Below are 25,529 nucleotides of genomic sequence, written 5' to 3' on the forward strand. Positions count from 1 at the left end.
AACCTAAACTAACCGGGTGAGTTGCCATCAGTATGCTGATAACACTCAGCTGTACATTTCCACCCGTGTCCATTCAGTGAAGCAGTGAAAGTAATATGCCTGTCTGGATGCTCTTAGGGTCTGGATGGGTGCCAACAGACTCAAACTCAACCCGACGAGATGGTGTGACTGTGGGTTCTTCTGCCTCCCAAGGACAATTCCATCTGTCCGTCCATTATTTGGGGGGGGGCTTTTGACCCCCTCAGAGATGGTCCGCAACTTGGGTGTCCTCCTCAATCCACAGCTGACTTTGGAACATCCTCTGTCAGCTGTGGCGAGAGGGGCGTTTGCCCAGTTTTGCCTGGTGCACCAGTTATTTATTTATTTATTGGATTTGTATGCCGCCCCTCTCCGCAGACTCAGTTGCAGCCCTATCTGGAAAGGGAGTCTCTACTCACAGCCACTCATGCCCTTGTCATCTCGAGGTTCGACTACGGCAATGCTCTCTACAAGGAGCTACCTTTGAAGAGTGTTCCCTACAAATTGTGCAGAATGCAGCCCCCCCCAGCAGTCATGGGACTACCCAGACATGTTCACTTCTCTCCAATACTCTGTGGTCTGCACTGGCTGCCAATTGGTTTCCAGACTCAATTCAAAGTGTTGGTTATGACCACTGAAAGGCCATCTTTTTTTTTTACTACCACACTGTAAGCTTGGCTTATGTAAGATGCCCTGCATTTTCTTTCAACATCTTTCAGTGCAGATTGGATGCTCTGAGGTGGAGCATCATTTTTGCTTCCCCACTACGCCCCCCCCCCCCAATCCGGGCAGCAATCCACCCTGGTTATGACTTATAAAGCCCTACATGGCTATGGCTCTTACTTAGGGGACCACCTCCTGCCACATGAATCCCAGTGACCGATGAGGTCCCACAAAGTCGGCCTTCTCGAGGTTCCTCAACTAGACAAGGTCACTTGGTGGGACCAAGAGGAAGAGCCTTCTCTGTGGGGGTCCCGCCCCTCTGGAATTAGCTCTCCTCCCAGATTCGTACTGTCCCCACTCTCCTCGCCTTTAAGAGTCTAAAGACTTACCTATGCTATGCCACCCAAGCTTGTGGTCATTAGATTCTGCCCCATGGCCATGAATGTATAGTGGGTTTGTTGATAGAATGGGTACGAGTGCATTTTATTTATTTTTTTAGTTTTTAGATTTAACTCTTAACTTTAATTAATTGGGTTTCGGTCTACACTGTCTTTTTATATATTGTAAGCCAGCCCTTGGAGAGGGGCGGCATATAAATTCCATTAAATTAAACTAAATTAAACTTTCCCGCCGAGGCGTCCCATGAAAAGGCTAGGCCAATCATTTCAATGTCTCCCTAGAGCATCTCTATCTCTCACCACCTAGAGGACCGGATGCGGACAGGAACGGGACTTTTGCCCCGCCATCGCCCTTTGGCAAATCTTCGAAACCTTCTCCGTGGTCTCCAAAAGAACCTACCCTGCCCAGACATAGGGCGGCGACGCCCAGACTCACGATCCCTCTCCTCTTTCGTCGAACATCCCCAGGCCAGCAACTTTCAAAATTCATGTGCAGACCTGTTGAATGGAGCGAGATTTTTATTTATTGACAAGGCGAGGAGAGAGAATGAATTTAGTCTTTCACAATTTCCTCTGGACTGTACTATCTCGGATTGGGGGGAAGCTCGCCAAGAAAATTAAATGAAGTCTTACATCTGCAGTTAGGATGTTCTCGTTTTCTAAGGGGCCATGAATCGGTGCGTTCTGTTGTAATCCAAAGAAAATATTTCTGTAGAACTCTGCTGAAAATATCCGAGAGTCCTGATTCCTTGGAGAATAAAGCTGATGAGGTTATTGTCCTAGACGTAGTTGAGAGGATTTTAGATGCATTTTACGGGTGTATCTTAAAATGGGATTAGTAAATAATACCTTGTATAATCATTTAGTCTGGTTAGAGAGTTAGGGATGAAATCCCTTTAAAACTGATCTATAAAAGCCTGATCTACAAAAATGGGTTACCTCAAATGTATTTTTAGTCATTAAAATAAAAGATCCAATCCGCAGTCTGGCAGTAGTTGGCAAATCAAAATTCTGACAAGAGACTAGAGAAACCAAGAGGCCTTAAAATACCGTGTGTCTGCCATTCTGTTAGGAAATTCCTGTTTACCAGAAATCCTGGGGGCACTTTATTGAAAATAATTTTATTTCATCTGAGAGTTGTTGAGCTAGTTGACAAACTTCCTCAGAATTGGACTACATGTATGTGAGTGAATGGAATTATATCTTTTTTTCATCAGGTGCACCCAACAGTTTTAACCAACATGTCTTATTTTTCTTGCCTCTAGAGAAAGAGGAGGTGGTGCTGGAAATATTAGATCTGAATTATTTAGTAAACAGAATTGTTATAATGGCCTGGAAATTTCGATAACATTAGGAGCTGCTTCTTCATACTGCTACTGATGTGTCTTTTTTTCTCAGATATTCTCACTGAAGAAGCTTTATAATTGTTATATTATGTGTTGCAAACTAGTTGCAAACAACTTTCAGGCCATTTTCTCACTGGTGATTTAGACTAGTAGTGCTCAAACTAAGCATCTTTAAGGTGTGTGAACTAACTCCCAGTATTCTCTTGCCAGTACAGTATGTTGAAGTCCATGTTAAGTTGTTGAGGTCGAGAAGTGCTGATTTAGAGTGTTACCCAACCATTATTTTGGAGATATAAAGGCAATTTTGTGAGTAATAAAGGCACCAGGCTAGAAACCAGGTTTAAGGTTTAAGCTTGGTCATTCTCATCCCTAAAGAAACAAGGAAGACCAATTTTCAAGATATTGCCAAATAAACTGCAGGAAATTGTCCAGGTTGTTGCTAAGTATCAAAACTGTTTTGAAGGCACATAAATAAAAAGGCAGTGCTACTATATCAGGATATCTGTGGTTAGGTAATGTTGTGAATCATAATGTTCACAATAATGGCTCTTGACATTTTGAGAGTCAGTTTGATCTAATGGTTCAAGCATCAGGCCAAAAACCAAGATACTGTGAGTCCTCCCCTTAGAGTTAGGCTTGCTTAAGCCTTAACCTTAGGCCAGCTGGGTGACTTTGGGCAGGGCACTTTCTCTCAGCCCAAATCAATTCATGGGGTTGCTGTTGTGATGACAATAGGAGGGAGGATTATTACACATAGCTTGAGTTATTTAAAAATAATAATAAAGAGAGGAATTAAATAAATATATAAGTTCTTAATCATTTCACATGTTCTACAAAGATAAAAGCAGAAAGATCAGCTACAGTCTTAAAACTCAATTTTATTTCGACATGTTTTCAGTACATTAATTTGTTACTGTGTCTGTAGTTCTATATTTTACCTCTGTAAGAAAGGAAAAGGTTCCCTAGGCAGAAAGTGGGCAAGAAAGGCGCTGAAAAATTTGGTACAGTGATTTTTTTTAAAAGCACCATCTTTTAAAAAAAGATTTGCCCCTTAATTCAATTTAGCATATTATACTATCCCTTAGCATAACAAATGGAAATACAATAGATTTCTGCAAGATAATCACAAAGCTAACTTTGTAGGTTTACTTAAATTTGGGGGTAAGCTCTCTTGAACCCGGTGAACTTGTACACCTGTATAAGGATCGTGTGCCATAGTCTCTTGCAAATATGCAAAGTTTGGCATTGCAGGGCAAAATTCATTTTACTTTATATATTACCGGTATGTAGCATATGCATAGAAAAGTATTTCTATATAACTTGTATCCCTGTGAAGGAGAACAAATAGCTTCTGTGTTGGGAACAGGGAGCAGCGGGTTATTAAGACGTCCCTTTGGCTTTCTGGGATTTTATTCTGTCTACTAGTTCAGTTTTAAGACTCCGATAATCTCGCCTGGACTAATCTCTGAGCAGGTTTCTCTCGGGTTGCACTCACAATTAAGGTTGGTGTGCGCATCTAAGAAAATGCAGGCTTTGAAAATCGGCATCAGCTCTGAAGCATTGCCACTTATTCGCTGGGGGAAGAACTAAGAGGCAGGCACCTGTCTTTGTGCAGCAGTGTCGCCTTGTTGTGCTTTGTTGCAAGCTCCCGCTCCCTCCGCGATTCTGCTCCCTGCCTGGAGGTTGCCATCTACCTTCCACCCACAGTAGGTGGGGCTCCTATACTTTTGAGTACCGGCAGGGAGCAAACAAGAAAGGGCGAGGAAGCCTCTGCTTCTAGATTTTAGTGACCCGGATGCTCCCCTGATCGCTCCCTCCTCTCGATCCAGACACAGGGAGGTCGAGGGGTCAGTGGGTCTCCGGTAGGGGCTGTGGCACAGTCACAGGATCTGGAAATGCCTTTCCCCGGCTGATTGGCCCGTGCTGTGCACCACGAAGAGGACAGACCGCATCCCAGATCGTGGTTGAATATTGGAAGCAACATCGTGGATCAGTTCATCCCATTGAAAAAAACCCCCAAACATATATATAAACACATACAAACGTCTGTTGGGCCCCTGGGCCCCTGACATATCAGAACGATGGGACTAATAGTCTAAACTCTTCGGAGAGTTGGGGGAAAAATCTGGCACTTCGAAGAGAAGAATAGCTTCTCCCTGATCTACTCTCTTCGCTTTCAGCTGGAGACAGAAAAGACATGTCCGCGGTGGTTCTGAAGGAATCGGAGAGACACCTCTGAATGGTGTGTGTGTGCGTGCGTCAAGATTCGAAGGGGTGGTTTTTGAGTCTCGAGATCGTGACAAATCGCCAGACAGGTTCGCTGGCCTGGTTTTCTAGCGAGGAAAGCTCTCTGTCCATTGAAATCTTCGAGGGCTAGCAAAAAAGGTCTAACAAAAAAGAACAGCTTTCCCCCATTCAAAAACGCTTGCCAGGAGGAGTGACGTGTGGCTGACGCGACTGTTCGTCCGGCAACAGCAGCAACAAAAAATTGCTGCGGCACTTGGATCTGGCTGCGCCAGGCGTCCTTACAATTCCCAAAAGGCGCTCTTAAGTCTGCGCGGTCTCTCGGCAGGATGCAAGGTTTCCAGTCGAGGCCAAACTCCTATACTGCGGGGGAAAGGAAAAAACAGCTACCAGTTAGGCAAAACCGTAGTAGCGGCACTAAGGGGGAAAAAAGTTAATACATTTTGATTAGGCTGATATAAAGTTCTGAAGTGGTTTTTTCATTCTTCCAATTCTTATCCTTTTTAAATCAGGATTTATGACCCCAATTCACCAGCCACTGGATGGATCTGAAACCCGCCTTGCTCTTCGCAACCATGTTCTTGACTCGCCCCCCTAACTCTTAGGCAAAGAAAAGAAAGAGATCCGCTTGCCTGTCCAAGAGTTGGCTCGGTAATGCAGAAAAACTCTGCACTAGGCGCGGAATTTCTCCACCAGGGAGAAAGCAACTAAGCTCACGTGGCCTGCACTGACCACGTGCAAGTTCACCGATCACACGAGGAAGGGTGTAACTGTGATGTGAGGATGTTTTCATGTAACTAAATGGGGTTGAGGAATCTGACGGTAGAATAGCACACAGTAGAACCACAGGCGGGTGGTTCTTCGCCGTTGTTACCACTAGAAAGATTTAAAAGAAACAAAGGTGACCCCCTTCAGGAAGGCTGATTTTAAACTGACCAGGCCAACAGCCTCTGAGCGCAACAGCTTCTGAACTCTCTTTTGTTATCCTCTGGAAAGGAAGATCAAGAGCAGAGATGGGAGGAGGAGGAGAATCAAACTTATCGTATTTTAAATTTAACTCTGCTCATAAAATGTTTACTGTTACTTCCAAAAAGGATCATTTGTGAGTGACCCAGCAAACTCCTACCATTGAAATCCCGTACTTCAGATTGAAAAGCAAACTACTTTCAGTATACAGTACTCCGACTCCGAGCCTCACTAGTTTATTTTTAAAAATCATTTGTATACCACATCCATCTGGACTGGCATCCTGCTGTCCTTAATTTTTAGTTGGATCATTTCTCACTGTCCAGAAAGATAATCCGCAATACACCTCTACTCTGTTTCTACTTTGTATTTTGTTTTATTTTCATTATTTCTCTCATAACCATAGCTCCTTACCAATTGGATAGTGCGGATTTAGGTTTTTTAGAAAATTGTTTATTGTTCACTAAGTAGTATAGTGCCTAAACATGCTTTAGTCTAAGATTACAGACACATGAGAAATGCAATAAATTACTACTGTATTTTGTTATTTAGATACTACTCCCTCCTTAGCATTTTTTCCTCACATTCGTAACGCGTCAGTTTTCGTGGAGCAAAATTGTCGCGAAATGCTACATTAGAAAAAAGAATGAATGCTTTATTCACGCGGCAACTGTCGAGATTTCAAGTAAAAGTCCTGGAATTTAATAGAACTGGTGGAACCGGGCACAGTTTTGTGGTCGCTAAATTAACCTGTAGGACTGGAGGCGCGCGCGTTTGTGTATTCAATATTCAAAGACTACAGGATTTTTTAAATTGCAGTTTAGCAGATTTTCCTAAACGTCTTCTCGAAGCTTTTCTTCCTCGCCTTTGCCGGCACCTCTTTTCTTCATCCGATGCGGGGAGTTTAAGCGGGCGAAGATGGGAAGGGAAAGGAAGGACGCGCCGAAGCCACGGCTTTTCTTTCTTCTCCGGTACAGATGAGCTACAGCTGTTCGTTGCCGTTCGGTTTTGTTTGAGCTGTGCAGAGGAATTTGACGCCTCTGTTGTCTGGCTGAAGCTTGGAGGCTTTGGATTGTTGAGCTGCTTCGTGTCTTGTCTGGAGGCGGAGAGGCAGAGAAAGACCCGCTGGGGTTCCTCTTTTATTTATTGTTTTTTAAAAGGGACTTGGCAAGCACCCTAAGGAATGAAGTCACGTGGCTGCCAAGGGGGCGGGGTTTGCTGTCCAGAGGACGGGGGAGGGCCCTTTTGTTGATTCCCCTGCCCTCCCTCCCTCGTACGGTAGTTCAGCCGCAGGAAGAGGGGCGGTTGCTTCCAGAAGCTCTGCTTGGGAGTCTGTTATATGCATATGTATATATTTAAATTGAAAAGTGATTCGTATAAACGGGGCGAGGGGTGTGTTTCCCACCCATCCTCTCTCCATTCTTCAGTCCCGTATTTTGCTGCTTCGGTGCGCCCCTAGAAAGGATCCGTGATCAGGTAGGGCTTGAACACATTCCGCTCCCAAACCGACCTTCTCTTCACCCGGGGGGGCTTTCGCTAGCCCCGGGCGGTGCCCTTCCTCTTCCCCTTCGCTTCTCTCTTTGTCACTCCGTCGCTCCTGTTCGTCGTTTTCTTCCTTTCCCCCTCCTCACTTCTCGGCGTTCCTTTCAAAATGGCCGATCTCTCTCTCGAAATTTGTCAGCCCTTCTCGGCTTTCTTTGTTATGGCGGTGGTTGTCGGCGCGGGGCTTATTCACTGCTGGGGAGGGATGCTGGGGAAGATTTTTCCAAAGTGCCCTCTTCGGATTTCCTGATCTTGGAATCCTAGGAGCCCCATCCCCTCGCCGCCCTCCCCCGCCCGGCTTTGCAGCTAGGGCGCGGGGCGGCAGCCCGAGTTCCCTTTCGCTGGTGCCTTTGGGCAGCAGACGGGGCTTTGAACTCGAGGGGCCTTTTCGCCAAGAGTCGGAACGGCTGGAACTGAGCCCGCTTGCTACGGAGCGGAACAAAGCAGTGGGGGCAGCAGTGGGGGCCAGACAGCCCATTGGAATGGGACTAAACCTTGGCAGACAGGAGCCTGTAGTCGGAACACTGGAATCAGGCTCGGCCGCGGATCTCTCCTCTCTCGCAAGAAGAGAGGGGGCAGCTTGTGAGATCCAAATGTCAGGCGAGCAAGTATGCGCGCAGTTTGTCCTAGGCCCGAGTAGTGCCTCTGTGTGTGTGTGTGTGCACGCACGCGCGCGCATTTATTTGCGAGGAGGGAAAATAAGGGGAAATGTTATCAACTCTTTAAAAATGACTGGTTTCCAAAACTCGTGCCTTCCAGCTCCCCAAATCCTAACCTTATGATACCCATAATCTTAAACCACCTCCATAGTTGGGGGAACGTGTAGTCCGCAGCTCTTGGAATTGCCATGGTGGGTTGGATTTGATAAACGGGAAGGGGGGATTACAACCACAATATGGCGCATTACGTCGAGAAAATTGGGGAAGGAAGGGAGAAGGAAGAATATAATATTTCACTTTGCGTTGAAGCAGAAAGATTTTTGTGAATATGCCTGACTTACTTTCTTTCCTTCGGTTCTGGAAGCAGCGGGTTAAAATCGAATCTGGAAAATCTAGACTGGCACGAGAAAGGGGTGTGTGTGTCTGTCATTCCTAAATCACGTGGGAACGTGCTTTTCGGGGTGGTGGTAAACGGGGGAGGCAGGAAACGTCCTGAGGATTTTATGGGGAAGACGCGAGAAAGAAGCGGGAGAACGGTTGGCTTTTATTGTCGCGAAGATAGGTTGGAAAGTAGGGGCCGGGAGAAAGAAACACCCCCTCCCCGCCTGAAAGACCGGTTGGAAGGACGAGAAAAAGAGAGATCTGGCTCAGTGTGGGAGGGGCTAGTGGAAATTTTTCTAAGGGTGCTGTGCGCTCTGATCTCTCGCTCCCCCATTATCTCCAGATGTTCTTTGGGCTACCACCGCGCTCGCTCTTAAGGCCACAGATGAATGCGAGTCCTGTAAATCCGACCACAGGCAAATTCCGAAAGGAGAAATAGAAGTAACATTAATAGAGATATGGGAACAAAAGTAATTTACCTTCCTAAACGTCGGTTATTCATTTCTCCTCACAAAATTCACTTTCCTGTTTGGGATTCCGATGTCTCCCCACTCCTCCCAAATTGGTAATTTCTGCTTTAAAACAGATATTTTGTTTGTAGCAACAAGTTAAATTAAGGGGTAGAAATAGACCTTGTTTTCAAATATTCAACAAAGAAACCGTATCTCTTGCATTGAAAAGAGGCATAGAGGCACCCGCTTTTTATATCCATGGGTAGAATAATGGTTATCATTTTTCACCTTTTCTTTGAAAAGTTAGAGGCCGCAACACCATAGCCATTCAATTATTCGCCTTAACTTGGAGGAATGGGATGCACTTGGAGTGAATGCCCTTGAATCTGGGATACCAGTCGGGTCCTTTTTTTAAACTTTCGAGGGAAAACGTTTTCGCTGGTGTTTTGCTTTAAATTTGAAAGGAATAATTTTTTTATTAAAGTCTTTTAAAAAACCCTTCTCTGTAGAAAGAACCATTTCTCCAGAAATTAAAAAAGTGTCCGAAATTCCAACTGAACTGCCACAAATAAATCACAGTTCTGTGCTTAATGAAGTTGAGCCCATGTTCTTGTATCTTTGTTACAGTTCCCTCAATATTGTCTCAAGTCTATCTTTTCAGCTTTGAAGAACAGAATTGTTTAATAACCACAACCCTTGGGGGGGGGGGTTTGCCCCTTGCATTGCCTTTAAGGGGAAGTATCTGTTTCTTGGGGGTTTTCCTCAGGTCTTGGGTAGGATTCCACCACTGAACCTGCTGTATGAAAGCTGAGGGAGAAAAGTAGAAAGAGCTAGTGTTCCAGATTGATAGATGATCTATTCGTTTGTTATTGGGGCGCCTCTTCTCCTGCTCTGTTTCCCCCCCTCTCTCTTCAACCAGAAGATCAAACATCCCCTGAACATAAATGGATTCAGCTACATACCCACACACATAGTGGTAACTGTGTAAGTAGTGTTTGCCTTGAATGGTGGTTTGGGGGAGGTGGAGAAAGCGTAGTTTTAGATCTGGAAAGAAGCTTCGGAAATCTTCCCCTACTTTCTTCTGAGATGAAAAATCTTGATCAACCCTTCCCCAATCTGGCACCTTCTATAGGTGCTTGAACTATCCCTTCCCAACACGTTCAGAAAGTAGGGCCCTGGAATTAGTTGGAACTCTAGACCGACACCTAGATAAATCGATAGGTCTGCGAGGTAAACAAGTGTTTAGGGTTGGATGGGGGAACATTTGATTAAGGAAGTGACGCTGCCAAGTCCACTCAAGACTTTTCAGGAAACAATAGGCAGTTTAAAGCAGCTTTCTCCCATCTGATATCCTCCAGGATATTAGGATATCCTTCAAGCATAAATCCAAGGTTGCGCTGCCATTGGAAAGCATCAGATTCGGGAAGGCCAGATTGAATTTTTCCAGAAGAATAAATGAGATAGAGGCTAATACTGGGGTGGGTGATTTATTTTTTCAGATGGCGCAATGCACATATTGCGGGAGGGGGGGGTCGTAATCATATATGTTTTGGATGAGGGGCTTCAAGATCCAGAGATCCATCCACACAGTGATGAACGGGAAGATCAATTAGAATAGATAATTCTCCATCGGCCAAAGCCAGTGGAGCTTCTCTCGCCAACACATCTAGCCGCGTATTTTTGGAGCCGGCACGGCGGCCAGGCTAGATGGACCTGATCCCAGCCGCGCGGGTCAATTGTCTCCTGATGCGGTGGCCGACTGGTTCTACACTCCCCACATTGCTGTGAGAAATAGCAAATTTGAGGTGAGCATCTCGAGAAGTAGGAGAGGGTGGGCACCACAGTACTCGGTATCGAAAGCTTACCAGAGTTGCGGAAGGAATGCGATACTCAGGGTCAGGCAACGAATCCTACTCAGGGAGAAAGAACAGCTGCTCCTTCTCCCCTTCAAAGAGTTTCCGCTAATCGCCTTTTTGCTGCAAGTCACTGGAAAGCAGGAACCTGAGAGAGAAGGTCCTGCCAGCCTCTGGGAGGGGAGCTTCTTGGTGGGTCCGTGTCGTGTCGGGGTGAGTGAGGGACACAATTCTTCAAGGAGACGCCCACTGAACTGCAGGAATCGGAACTCTGGTAAGTATTTCGCGCTCTCTCTCTCTCCCTCTCTCCCTCCCAAGAAAATCAGCCTCTTTTCCAACACCCCACCCCCCCCTTAGGAAATAAGCGCGATTTTTCAATCAAGTGGAATTCCCGATAGAGGTGGCTGAGCGACTTGAGGTCTCTCCCCTTCTTTGAAAAACGTTCACACAGTCAGGGTGGCAGAGCAGCCGGGTCCCTTCAGACAGTCTAGGCTGCCGCTTCCGTCTCCCCAGTGAAGACTAGAGAGGCAGAAAACGCTTGGAGAGCGCCAACTTTTCTGCAGCCTCCCCTTGGCCCTGAACCAGCCCAGACGCTTCCTCCCCCTCGTCTCGCCCTGATAAACTTTCGCTTCCACGGGACAGGAGTGAGCCGTAGGTTGATGGTTTTGAGGACTACACTTCGCATTTCAATCCGCCAGTTTGCCAGGTGAGTTGGGACAGAAGGCAATGCTATTTAAATTCGGAATCGCTACCACTGGTTTCAAGGGATATACCTGTAAATCCAATGTGTTTTTAGTCAACGGGCTCTTTTTTTAAAAAATGCGCTTGTTTGTCTGTGAGATAATATTCACCATCTTGGGCTGAAGATCTCGGATTTAACTGGGTAGAAATAAATGCATTTTCACCATCTGGTGCTACAGTTGTTAGTTACATTTTTTAAAAAAGCAAATGGAAACTGAAGTTTGATGGCCTACAACTGGGGGCTGTGAGGCCCCACCATTTTTCTTTCTTGTCAACAATATACTGGGAAACGAACTTATCTGCCTTTCTGAGAGTTGAAAACGATGCAAACTGGGAAGTCTTCAAATTCTCGGTGGCATTTCCAAGATTCTAGATTGAATTCTGTTCTAACAAAACATTCTCTCCTGGAAGGGAGGGGGGGGGACTCTCGGCAGCCCACATTTGGTAGCCAAGTTGGACTAAGTCTTTACTCCAACTTGGCAAATGTACATGTTTGAGTTGGAGGAAGCAACTCAGAGATACCCAACAAATTCATCATGGCATTACTGTCCTCAGTTCAGAGCTTCCCACAGCTTCAGTGAAACTAAAGCCCAACAACAAAAGCAGTACATAATACCAGAAGGCATCAATGGATCTCCAGAGCCCATCTTTTCCTGCAGGTAGTCTTCTTTTAACTTGATATGGGACTCCATCTACAGCCAATTTGGAAAGGAGTTGAAGCAAGCTTGCCTCCGGTTGCAAAAGACAAGAGAGGTGCTTTTCACTTGCAGGTCACAGGGTCAAGTTACATTTGTTTCATTACCACGCTGCTATCTCTGCATACTCCGAATCAGTCCCTGGGAATTTATTTCTGAGTAAAAAAGTCAGGTAGAGAAACAGCAACAGCGACTTTCTTATTTTCTTTTGGTTTCTTCAGGGTGTGTGTGTGTATCCAATGTGCATTTATTTGCAAGCATGGTTTTCATTGCATATTTAAGAAGGCTTTTTAAAGCAGTCTATGGAACAATTATAGTTGTAACCTTTAGATGAGAACGAAGGCTTGGCAAAGTATTGGTGGGAGGAAAAAAAAACTGATCCAAGAACTGAATGAAAATAACTCCAAATCCAAGAAGGCAAAGTGTTACCAATGACCTGCATGCTGGCTTAGCCTCAGTTCATGAAGCTGGCTGTGGCTGGGTAGATACAAACCTTTCCCAATCCAAGCCTTCAAGATAGTTAAAGTACCATGCACATAATTCACAGCCACCTTCTGATCTTGCTGGCTTGTTAGAGTAATCTGTAGGTTGGGAAAAGGTTTATGATGTTAGTAATTTTAATATACCTTTGGTGGCTTACAACCTTTTAATCAAACCTGGAAGTCTAGTCTGGAAAGCTTAGTATTATATATATCGGTGTGGGTGTGCGCATGTATGCATGCATGTACAGACATAGGTACACATGCATGTTGGGGGGAAATGAATAGTAAAAGATAAATAAATATAAGAAAACAGTAAAAGAAAAAAGAGCGAACAAGCAGTAATAAGATATGAGAACAGGTATCATTGTATCCTAAGCACATTTTGTGTGATAAGGCACTTCAAATTTGGTTTAATCCACAAAGAATAGGATTAAATCTCCATACGAAGTCTAGTGCAGTTGTTCTGCAAGAGTCAAAAAAATGAAGCATTCTTTGTTTTGTTTGAGCCCAAGATGTTGTTATTTCTGGCGTTAAACTAACTTTTTCTTCTTTGTACAAGATAGATGATGGCTTATTATAGCTGGGAGAATGGGAAAAGCCTGCTTTAAAAACCAACAAAAAACCCCCCCAACAAAAATCCCCAACATTTGGGAGAAATATTTTTTTCATCTTATCAATTTGAAAATTGGGAATGGGAAGGTTCTGTTAATTCAAAATCTAACCCACCAAGAAAGATAACACCAATGGCTCAGCCAAAATCCTTTGTAGGAGCAGAGGGAGGATTATGTCTTTTTCAAAACAGATGTGCAGGGTGAAACTCCTAGCTGACTGACCCAAAATATTTTGCCACTTTCTAGTCCCCTGCCAACCTATCTAAAATTTAACGTTAATTCTGTTTTCAACATTGGGCTATTTCTCCCCCAATCTTAAAAGTCTAAATTAGTAATATTCATTTTCTATGTATTTTCTGTAAAAAGTTCTATCCCACTTCAGCGGTTATTTCAGAACAGCAACTAAAGTCAATTAATTATATTTGCAAAATATATAGTTAAACAAAAATTGTATTATTTTACATTAATCCTGGAAATTAATATCACCCTTACCCGTCAGTAAACCCCAATGAATTCAAAGTGGGGAGAGAATCCCTGTGTGGGGAAGAGGTCAAAATGTTGTTCTAGGATGGGTAAATCCAGGTTTTGCTCCACTCCCAGCCAGTGGTAGTAGTGTGGGGTCAGTCACTCTTTTTCAACCCAAGCTATCTCAGAAGGTTGTCCTTGTGAAATAAAATAGAAGAAAGATTACTTGAAGCGATCAATCAAGTAAGTACCATTCTGCTGTAGAAAAGTAATTTTAGATCTTAAAATTATTTATTTGTTGATAAGGAAATAAGCACAGTTTGAAAGAGTGCTTTAAAAATGAAGTATTTGAGATTTTTCATGATGATGAAATGAATATGTGTACTATACTGCAACCAGTCCCTGTGTGGGGAAGGGGTCAAGGTGTTGGTCTAAAATGGGGAAACCCAGGTTTTACTCTACCCTCAACTAGTGGAGTGCCAGTCACTCTTTTTCAACTTCAACTCATCTATCAAAGTCTAAAATATTTCATCTCTGATGTATACATTCAAACTGTGTTTAAAAGGTACAAAGAAAGAGCTGTCTTTTTCTATGGCTTCCTTCCTACCCATGCCTCTTTGGAGACTGCTCTGAGATCAGAGGCCACTTGCCTCTGAGAAGATTTTCATTAAATTGCCCCTTAAGTATTATGTGTATTGTGCTCAAATCCTTGGTCTATTTCCCCCCCTGCCTAATTAGGGGTCTACTAGGAAGGAAGAAGTATATCCTGGCTTTCTTTGATTGCCTGGTTGGGAGTGTTCTTTAAAGGCAAAATTTTGTGACTTGGCAAATGCTAAGGGTGGTGGTCACAATACCAAGTTCTTTTTTTTTCAGTCCCCTTTATTAGCTGAAACATTTATCCACTAGTTTAATTGTAAGTTTATTCAGAAGTAAACAGTAAAGGGAAATTAAGGGGACTGCTGAGTGGAACTTGCAAGAAAGAACTTTAGAGCTATGATCTCTCTTACAGGTCGCAGTGCTTCTCAAATAGTGGGGCAGGGCCCACTGGGGGGGGCATGGTCCTGGGGAATGTGCTTCCCCCCCCCCGCAGGGTATTAGGGTTTTTTGCACCCAACATAGCACAAAGCAGGAGATATGAAGTGCAGATAACAAACCTTTAAGAGACACCATGGAAAAATATTTAACAGGGATGAAAAGAAAGGAGAAGAGAGACAGAGATAATGAGAGAAATGTAAATCTCCCAAAAGCTAGGACAAGGAAATATGATGAAACGTATGTAGCGCTTGGCTTCACTGTGGTTACGGTGGGAGATGAAGAAAGACCGGCATATTTACTGTGTCTAAAAATGTTGGCAGCAGACAGCATGAAACCAAATAAATTAAGGTGTCACTTAAACACATTACTCCCCAATCACACCAATAATGCACTTGAGTTTTTTCAGTGAAAACATGCCAAATATTGTAAACAATCATCCCAGTGGGGAGGTGGGGGCTTGAGAAATTTTTACTTCTTTCTGGGGAGGGGGCGTAACAGAAAATAATTGAGAAACACTGGTCTAGAGCGGAAAATTGTTTGATCTCTCCAATTGTGGCCTGAAATTTGGCCCACAGTTGGTTGAAATATATTTGAAAACTATATAAAAATGATAGGCAAGAGTATAAGAAATCTTTATTTTCTAATGTATGTATTTATGGGAGGAAAAGCGATTCTTACAATTTCTAACAATTTTTAGTGACCCATTGGGGCATGTGATGGTTCCAGCTGCAAACCTTCCTATTTTAATCTATGTAGTAATCCATCTACACTGTTCCTCTATCCTTTACTTGGTCAAATCGTTTTCTCTGAACACGTTTCTGTATGTTATTACTTGGTTGATGAAGGGAGATTCTTTATAGCAATTTTCATTAATTTATTGCCTGGAGTACAACTCCCAGCAATGGAGGAAAACTTTAGCTTAAACCATATCATGTATTGCAGTTTTAGGGATTTTTAAAAAAGTTTATAAAGTCTGTTTAAAATTCAAGCCTATTTAACACAGTGAACCATCAGTTAACAATCTGGATTTGATTTGCATAACATGCTGTCTAAAAATATGTGGTAATTGAGCATTCCAACAAGCAAAGTCAACAGAGAGGCCAGATTCACTTAACAACCATATTACTATGGTAACATCATTTATAATGATTCACTTAACAACTATGGCAAGAAAAATTCTAAAATGGGACAAAACTCACTTAACAAATTCTTACATAAGAACAAAAAATTGAGTTAAATTGTGGTCATAACTCTAGGACTACCTGTACTATTTCTGGAAGAGCTTAATAAACTTTTGCTGATTAGAGCTGAAAGATTACGTTTTGTAATTTTAATCATCGATAAAGGATGAGATATAAGAAAAAGAGTGTTGTTCTTTTACCAAAGCACCAGAGTAGATGTTAGGATACTTAACTGTTTATCCTTGTTGGGATGGAGGAAGATTAATCTTTTATATACCTTATTACAATTATTTTGGCACAAGTATAGTTGCATTGCCATAGTTGCTAGTGAAGAAATCAGTCTTTCCAAAAGAAAATGTACATTCAGGTTAATGCCTATCTTGACAAAAACAAATAACAATACTCTCGTAGGAGATATTGGGAAAATGATTTTTTTAATGCATTTGATTTTTTTTTAAAGCAAAGCTTTTTTCGTTGAAGAATTGGGAGGCAGCTTGACAGTATGTGGACATTTTCCTGTCAAAACAAATCCAAGTACAGTGGAACCTCTACCTACGAACGCCTCTACTTACAAATTTTTCTAGATAAGAACCAGGTGTTCAAGATTTTTTTGCCTCTTCTCAAGAACCATTTTCCACTTACAAACCCAACCTTCCGAAACTGTAACCAGAAAAGGCAAGGAGAAGACTCCATGGGGCCTCTCTAGGAAGGAGGAAACAGGGCTGGAAAAGACGGGGAGAAGCCTCTGTGGGGCCTCTCTAGGAATCTCCTGGGAGGAAAGAGGGCCTCCACCCTCCCTGTGGTTTCCCCAACCGCACACATTATTTGCTTTTACATTGATTCCTATGAGAAAAATCGCTTCTTCTTCCAAACTTTTCTGCTTAGGAACCTGGTCACGGAACGAATTAAGTTCATAAGTAGAGGTACCACTGTACTTCTTCCCTGTCTTGATAGGGTTACATCTGTCTGAATTTGTTTTCTTTTCTAATAATCCTGCCTTTGAAATTTGTTTCCTCCCTATGGGTGCACTCAATCATTACTCATTTCTAATAGGGTGGGTTTTTTTGCATCCACAAAAGTAATAAATCAACAGAAACATCCCCAATGGTTGTTTCTTGAAAGATACTGATTGGAAATCCAGACAGTATGTGCTCTTAAATAGGATCCTTTCTTTGTTTTCATTTGACACTATTAAGATTGAATCATCCAGCCCCAGAAAATGTGCAGATCTCAAACAATTTGCTACCAAAGACATTGAAAATGCTTAGCTTATTTGCCCTCATTCTCCCCTCTTTACCCACCCCCTTTTTTCCTTTTTTCTACCTTGGCAAGTTGTAATAATATTCTGGCTCCTTGCCAAGTATAGAGGTTACTATGGAAACAGTAAAGCGGCCTGAACAAGCCAGAAATGGTTGTGACTCCGAGTGTCTTCTCTTAGGTTTGTGTACCTGAAATAGGTAGATAGCTAGATAGGTAGGTAGGGGTAGATAGACAGACAGACAATTTGCATTTAATAGTGCCAAATGAAGAATGAATTTCTCATAATAGGGTGAGGAAAGAGGAGAAAGAAAAGCATACCAAATTCCCCTGCCACACGCTTTTGAAAACACCCAATGTATAACTATTTTTTAAATTAACTCTGAGAAAGAACTGTTAGGCCGTTGACTTACAACCCCACCAGAAACACAAAGTCCTCAACTTACAACTAGTCAGGAAGGCTGATACCGAAACCTGATTGGCTAAGCGCAAGAGGCCTTTTGAGCAGGAATTTAAAGCATTGTGATTGGTTGGCTGTCTGACAGCCACGCTATAAAAGGAGCTCTTAGAGGTCTGTTCGCTGTTCTGTTTAAGCTGAGCTGGAGTGGTACTGAAAATGCCAGAATGAAAGTTCCCTGTTTAGAAAGCCAAGCCTCTGCTAAGTTCTGTCAGTGCAAAGACTATGTATTATGAGAGGAAAAACTTTGTATTTTTTCGGGGGTTTTGTAAATCAATGATCTAGATCAGTGTTTCTTAACCTCGGCAGTTTATTTATTTATTTATTTTTATTTATTTTATTTATTAGATTTGTATGCCGCCCCTCTCCGCAGACTTGGGGCGGCTCATAACAATAAAAGGAACAATGTATCACAAACCTAATATTAAAAAGTCTCTAAAAGCCCCTTATTTAAAAAGCAGACATACACACAAACATACCATGCTTAAATTATATAGGCCAGGGGGAAATGTCTCAATTTCCCCATGCCTGACAGCAGAGATGGATTTTAAGAAGTTTACGAAAGGCAAGGAGGGTGGGGGCAATCCTAATCTCCGGGGGGAGCTGGTTCCAGAGGGTCAGGGCCACCACAGAGAAGGCTCTTCCCCTGGGTCCCACCAGATGACATTGTTTAGTCGACGGGACCCGGAGAAGGCCAACTCTTTGGGACCTAACTGGTCGCTGGGATTCGTGGATTGAAGATGTGTGGACTTCAACTCCCAGAATTCCCCAGCTAACAATGCTGGCTGGGGAATTCTGGGAGTTGAAGTCCACACATCTTCAGACTGCCAAGGTTGAGAAACACTGGTCTAGATTCAGAGAATTGCTATTTTGTTCCATATATTTATGCAGAAATAGTATCTAGTTACAGATTTCCTCATTTTGTGGCGACAATCTATGACCCATTTTTTATTAAATGTGGCTAGAGTTATCAGGGCCATAAAAAAGTAAGGGCAGTCTTTTGTTCTCAGGCTAGACATACATTAGAAGTTTCCTTTCTGCCATAATCTGGCTCCTGAGGGAGAAAAAATGGGTGTGGTATGATTTCATGTGAGATAAGATGCCTTTGAAACTCTAAGGAGATGTTTACTGGATTTCACTGCTCATTTTGAGTTTCATTCTTTATCTTTCATGTGGCATATGATAAGAGGGAAAAAAAGAATAACAGGTGTAAATTTTAATTGGGTTTCCATGGGCTACTATGGTGAATCTTTTGAATACCTTTAGGCTCTGAAAGCATTGCAGTCATTGAATGAATACATTCCCATATTCCTGTAATGTATAATCCAAGTACTCACTTAGAGATACTTGAATTTATTGTACTAACAGTATATAGAAGCTAGCTTATAAAGAAAATCCCCACCTCATGGGACTGGTAAACTCTTATGATGTTTCTTTCTTATTGCAGAACTCACTGCAGCAGCTTTATGTTACATGACAAGGTATTTATTTATTGTATTAAATTTATTGACCTTCCAAAATACCACAGGTTTACAACATTAAAGGGATAATTTTATAAAATGTATACAGTAATCCTTAACTTACAGTCATTCATTTAGTGACTGTTTAAACTTACAATGACACAGAAAAAGGTTTTTAACATTATTTTTAATATTACATCCATTGCAGCATCCCCAGGGTCACATGAGAAGTGGGTTCCTACCAGTTCTAACCAGTTCTGTCAGTGCCAGTCCGTGGCTGCCGTCATCTTGGTTTTGTGTATGTGCAATAGGGACTAAATAATAAAAATAAATAAACACCTTAACTAAAAGATGGGAAGGCAGAGAGCAAGATAAGGAGGGGGTAGATAGTATCTGCTATTAGTCTGTCACCCACCCCCAATTATTGGAACACCAAGCCAGCAGGCATAGTCAGGTTTTGAGTTTCTTATAGAAGGTCAGAAAAATTGGAGCAGGCTCACTGGGGTAAAGGGGCAAGATATTGCACAGGGCAAAAGAAACAACTTCTGTAGAAAAGGAACTCTATTCAAAATAAAGGATCTCAAATATTGTTTTAACATCAAATCAACTAGGAATTAATCAAAGTAAAGTGGTACCTCTACTTAAGAACTTAATTCGTTGCGTGACCAGGTTCTTAAGTAGAAAGGTTCTTAAGTAGAAGCAATTTTTCCCGTAGGAATCAATGTAAAAGCAAATAATGCATGCAAACCCATTAGGAAAGAAATAAAAGCTCAGAATTTGGGTGGGAGGTGGAGGAAGAAGAAGAAGAGGAGGAGGACAGTCGCTGCTGAAGGAAGAAGGTGAGGTGAGGGGAATCAAAAAAATCTAAAACTTTATGGCTTTAAAAAAAAGAGGAACTCTAAGGCGGCGAGGAGGACCACGTGCCTCCGGTTCGCTTTGGGCTGCCAAAACCTCCTTAAGCACCACTGAAAGGCTCCTCTGGCAGCCCAGAAAAGCACAAGATGGCCAGGATTAAAGAGTGAATGGCAGGAAACAGGCCAGGCCTTCATGCCACTCTCAAATTTCCTGGGAAATTTTTCTGGGCTTAGGTTCTTAAGTAGAAAATGGTTCTTGAGAAGAGGCAAAAAAATCTTGAGCACACGGTTTTTATCTAGAAAAGTTCTTAAGTAGAGGCATTCTTAAGTAGAGGTATCACTGTATATAGAACAATCCCTCAAAAGTTAAAACTGATTAAATTATATAGACCCATGATGGTGAACCTATGGCAGGCGTGCCACAAGTGACATGCAGAGCCCTTTCTGCAGGCATACAAGCCGTTGACCAGCTCAGCTCCACTGCACATATGCGAGTGCCTCCTGCCGGCCAGCTGATTTTCAGGTCAGACTAGTTCATGCTTTCTCCTCACTTTCTGTGGCCTGTGCCTTCCAAGATCTCTGAAGATTCCACCCCAGATGCTATTTGGGCATGCAAGCAATCCCTCCCTTCACAGCTCCACTTGAAGAAAGAAGCTCTCCTTCCCCCAACTCCATTTGAGAAAGAGGTTCCCCCTCAGCTCCATTTGGGGAACAAGGCTTTTCCTCCCCCAGCTCCATTTGGGGAAAGAAGCTTTCCCCCCCTCCCAGCTCCATTTGGGGAAAGAGGCTTGCTCCCCCCCAAAGCTCTGTTTAGCGATGGGAGGTTTTTCCCCCTCCCACAGCTGTTTTGGGATGTGAAGCCAAAACGGGGGTGTCGCATGGGCATTCATAGTGGGTCACTCGTGCATGTGCAGGTGGCAGGATGTGCTGGAAGGCATTGCATTATGTGTGTGGCCACTCACACATGTGCAACAGTGCGAGCTCACATACTTTCAGGACCCTAGGGAAAAAAGGTTCACCACCACTTCTCTAGACTGTCTAAGATTCCCCTCCCTTTCCCAGCTTCTTTGTGAAACTGAAGCTGAAATCTAAAAAAAGGACCCTAACATAGTTCTTTGGGAGGGGGGGTCAAGATATTCCAACATGTAGTGCAGTGCCATATGGACAGCATGATCTGTGATCTATTTGCATGATAGGCAGATAGCAAGGGGTCTAGCAGCAGATCTGTGATGGCTTTAGGTGGGCCCACATTAACCTTTTGAAGGTTTTCATAACTATGGATGTCAGAGCTACCAACCTGTAGTCATTCAACTCCTTGATGGAGGGATTCCTAAGCCCCAGAATGATAGTAGAGCATTTGAAGCAAGAAAGGACATAACACATCTCCAGTGATTTATTAAAAGTGCAGGTAAAGCTGGAGTGGGGAAGAGGGGCAGTTGATCAGCAAAGGCTTTCAAGCAAGAGGGAGTCTTTATAAAATGCCTCCTTGATTGCCCTTCCTTCTCCTTTCTTGTTTGTCTTCTGCTTTCTAATTCCCATGCCAGAAGGTCTATATCAGTGGGTCCCCACGGGACCAGTTTGATGAAAAGAGACTTTTCTGCAGACCAGAGGGGGCATGATTTCTCATGCTGCCTGCTTCTTGCAGATGTGGCTTCACTTGTTTGTTTGGACCAGTTGCTGACATGCCATGGACTGGTGCCAATCCATGGACTGGAGGTGGGAGACTCCTGGTCTACATCTTCAGGTTCTTTGCCCCCTGATTATCTTTTTCTCCTCCCATTCTCCTTTAAAAGGCCTTTATATGAATTCTGAGTTGTATTATTTCACTGCATCAATGTTGTCCTCAATTGTGGGGTGGTAGAAACTAAAAACCCTGAAAAAGATAAGGCACGGGATAATAAAGAGTTTTGAGCTATTTCAGTGCAACTATTATGTTATCCAAAATCTTTCTTAAGCATGTAATTAGATACTTGCCTGCTGTGCATTTGTTCTTGTATCTGATAACTCTCCCACTTTCTCTTCTGACCTTAAAAAGATAGGACTTTTACATTGGTAGGTTTAGTACAGGGTAGTAACCTGGAAGTTGCATATTAAGCTATCTTGAAAATACCACTGATCCATGAATAGCAAAAACCTTCCCATATAGCCAATTTAAGGGATGAGTCCTCAGAGAGAAGCAGCATATAAATCCAATAAATAGATAAATAAATAAGTAAGTAAGTAAATAAGTAGGTAGGTAGGTAGGTAGATAAGTAGGTAGGTAGGTAGTTAAATATTAAGGCATCAGAAAGACTAGAAAGTGATAAATTCAATTTCCAGCTGGTTAACTTTGGGCCAATCATGCTTTCAGCCTAACCCATTCACAAGGTTGTTGCTGTGAAGAAAATAGGAAGGATTCTTGGATATGTTTGATGCCTTGAGTTATTCGTAAAAATAATAAAAACAATAGTACTGGGATATAAATAAATAAATAAACCCACCATCCTATTAATTCCTGCACAAGGACTAATGATCCAAATTCAGTGTTGAAGGGTAAATTTTCACCCCATTCAGTTGACTTTGATTAAATTGGCTAAAGATAATTGCCTTTACTGTATTTTAAAAAAGAATGTCTTTTGTTGTTGTTGTTAAGGTTTTTTCAAATCTGATTCCCTGGCAAGTTCACTTTTTTTTAGCAAAGCATCATCATTACCATATTTTTTGTATAAGACGAACCTAGGTTCCGTGATGTTATTGTGACATCACCAGTGGACTGCTACCAGTTTGGGCGAACCGATCTGAACTGGGAGGAACTCACCTTTGGGGTGGGTGCTAAAGTAGCTATTAAAACAATATAAAGATTATTACAGATAAATAAATGGCAACTATTTTTATGCATTTTGTGTGGTATCTGGTATTAATTTCTCTATGTTGCTGTATTTATTTAAACATTCTATTGAATGAAAAGTTTATGTTACATAGCCTGAGTCCATTTGATGAAATAATAAGTTATGTGTAGCTAAATGAAATAAGTAATGAACAGCAGATAGTAAATAAATTGTCCATTATGTTAGTGTTTCAAAACAATCACCACACTTTTAAATAAATAAATGAACAAACAAACAAACAAACAAGTCTTTGCATAGCAGTTTGGTTTCATGAATATTATTAGGCACCTGGGTTTCCTTTTTCTGAAGAGAAATGGAATTTTATTAATTGAAAAAAGAATTTGGTTTTGAGAGTAGCTGACAGAACTTCTGTACTTGTAGGAATAGTGTGACAAAGGTGTGACATCTAAGGCACTCTGGATATTGGGAATGACTTTGTCCTTTCCATGTTTTACCTGATATCACCAGTCAAAAATTATGTGGAAAAGCTGAAAACTCTTTCTTACTCCAATACCAAATAATCCTTGCCTATGAGAAAATCTTGTCATAGCAGATAACCACTGTCTATGGAAGAACAGTTATTATCTTCGATATTGCAGCCTCCTGTTGCCCATCAGTTTGTAAAGTGAAATTTCTGCCAACCATTATCCTCTCAGGATGAGTGAGGTTGTTTGATTTACTTTTGTGTTATTCTTTCTTTTTTTCCCCCAGAGAAAATTGACTGAATTCACCAGGATGCACAGAACCACCAGGATAAAAATCACAGAGCTGAACCCTCATTTAATGTGTGCCTTGTGCGGAGGCTACTTCATAGATGCCACAACTATTGTGGAATGCTTACATTCATGTAAGTATCAAACAAGGAAGCTCGAACCTGTTTGAACTTGAAAGAATCTCTGTGAAGGTCCATTTCAAATGAGCAGGATAATCATGTTGTCCATCCAGAACACAAATTCCCTTCATTACAGGAAAGCTAATCTCCTATTCTTCAGATGGTTTTGGTAACTTTGCTTTCCCTGATTTTTGAAGAATTCTTCATCTTTACTGCCTAATAAAGATAATTTTGGCTTGAATGCCAAAAGGGTATGTGTGCCAATGCTAGCATGTGCATGTGTGCTCACACCCATGCCCTCCCCTGTGCATGCACACACATCCCGCACTGCCCCCCCTCATACGCACTGCCGCCTCCCACTTTGCCACCCATGCATGCACATAGGCCTCACTGAAGCCTCCAGATTCCTGAAGCCTGGGGATAGTGGAAAACAGCCCAACAGGCTAACTGGAAGTTTGTTTCCGAACTTGTGGTTGGCCTGTTGGCCTGTTTTTCGCCATCCCCAGGCTTCAGGAGGCTCACGTGCCCTCAGATATGGCTCCACGCGTCACCTCTTCCATATATTCCATATTTCAATTTGATATAACATTTTAGAGTGTAGGCAACCTCTTTTGTTATGAGCATTATCAATTTTTGGATTTCACAAAGACTTTCTTCCAACAATCCAACAATGCCACAAAAGCTTACTAAAAGCTGGTCCTTGTTTTTTTCCAGTAGTTTGCAGGCTACTATCCAGCCTGGAGGTTCCACTGTTGGTATCCATACTGTTAACTTATGTTAATACCATAAAGTGTTCTGGTGATTTTTTTTTACAGGATGTTCACCATTGCTTTTTGCAACCCTCCCATTTATCTGGGTTTGGGACTGGCATATAGTTAACAAATCAACCGTTTGATTGGATTTGAATAGACAATTTTTATTCCTACCCACAATGCATGTCAAATTTATATCTTTGTTGTTCTGTTTAATTCCTTTTCTCTACAACTAATTTAGCAAAAACTGGAGCCCTGGGTATTTTTTTTTGATTCCAGATGATTTTCCAAGTTTGAGTAACCATTGCTTTGCTTCATAATAAGGCCAGATTTGATCCAGGTTTGGATATCTCTTCATTTCATAAATTCAGATTCATTTTCCTGTGTGACTCTTCTTTTCTACCAATGTTTTCTTTTCTTTTTTTAGTTTGTAAAACCTGCATTGTCCGCTACCTGGAAACCAACAAATACTGCCCCATGTGTGATGTACAAGTTCATAAAACAAGGCCTCTTCTCAGTATCAGGTATTATACATGGTTTTATACAATAGTTTAAGACTACTTTTATTTACCATAGATGGTTTCAGGTGGAGCCATATATTAACTTGGAGAATTTAGTCCTTTCTAAGTTTGGTTGTTTACTTGCAGACATTTCATTACTAGAATAAGTAATGAAACTAAGTTACCTAATGTAATTAAATAACTGTTAGCAAACAATCACACTCAGAGATCATAAAGGGCTCTACAGTTCAACTCTGAAGTACACACTATATTTTCTTCAATTGGTAACACATAGTAGTAACTGAAAAGCTTGCAATATGGCATCTACAATACTGTCTACAGTGGATTCTTATGTACAGTTACAATGATACCAATTCTTCTCTTTCCTACAGCTCTGCATTGGAGTTGAGAGATAACTCAGGATATCACTGCATGCTATTTACTTCACATGGTCCAGAATTAAGATGTAATGCTCTTTTCAGGCATCCTCATATTTGATGAAACAGTCTGAAGAGGTCTTGTTATTTCATTTGTTTGAAGACAAATTCAGCTTTCTCTGCAATCTTGAACATTGTTTTGTGGCAGAAAATAATTTATTTCCACACAAACCAATGTGAATTTCCATTTAGGATTCCAGTTGTTTGTAAAGGTTGGGAATTTTGGGGGGCTCCATTTCTGCCTCATTTCAAGCTTTCTGTATTTGATCAGGCAAACACAAAAGGGGCTTCACTTTGCTGTGTATTTTGTTTTCGGAAAAATCTTCCCAGCATTACATGCTATGACATATTTACAATTTAAGATGTTTGTTATTTAGAATA

The 25,529-nt window shown here is 42.0% G+C and overlaps 1 protein-coding gene across 9 annotated transcripts in view; it reads left to right on the forward strand.

Moving 5' to 3' along the window:
* Positions 1–6,855: 6,855 nt before the first annotated feature.
* The window catches only part of PCGF2 (polycomb group ring finger 2), a 36,767-nt gene continuing 18,093 nt past the window's right edge, over positions 6,856–25,529 (forward strand). For 2 of the 9 annotated variants that reach the window (XM_070728055.1, XM_070728056.1), the window contains exons 1-5: positions 10,744–10,796; positions 10,880–11,228; positions 18,894–18,927; positions 23,339–23,474; positions 24,639–24,735. In XM_070728055.1, coding sequence (XP_070584156.1) covers positions 11,182–11,228; positions 18,894–18,927; positions 23,339–23,474; positions 24,639–24,735 — 314 coding nt within the window. In that variant the 5' untranslated portion in view covers positions 10,744–10,796; positions 10,880–11,181. Of the gene's footprint in view, positions 7,112–9,413; positions 10,797–10,879; positions 11,229–12,658; positions 13,760–16,192; positions 16,233–18,893; positions 18,928–20,149; positions 20,284–23,338; positions 23,475–24,638; positions 24,736–25,529 lie in introns of those variants that run through there. The other 7 variants (XM_070728054.1, XM_070728058.1, XM_070728062.1 and 4 more) reach the window with 7 other exon arrangements.

This window comes from Erythrolamprus reginae, chromosome Z, assembly GCF_031021105.1.
Source record: "Erythrolamprus reginae isolate rEryReg1 chromosome Z, rEryReg1.hap1, whole genome shotgun sequence".
Lineage (NCBI taxonomy): Eukaryota > Metazoa > Chordata > Lepidosauria > Squamata > Dipsadidae > Erythrolamprus > Erythrolamprus reginae.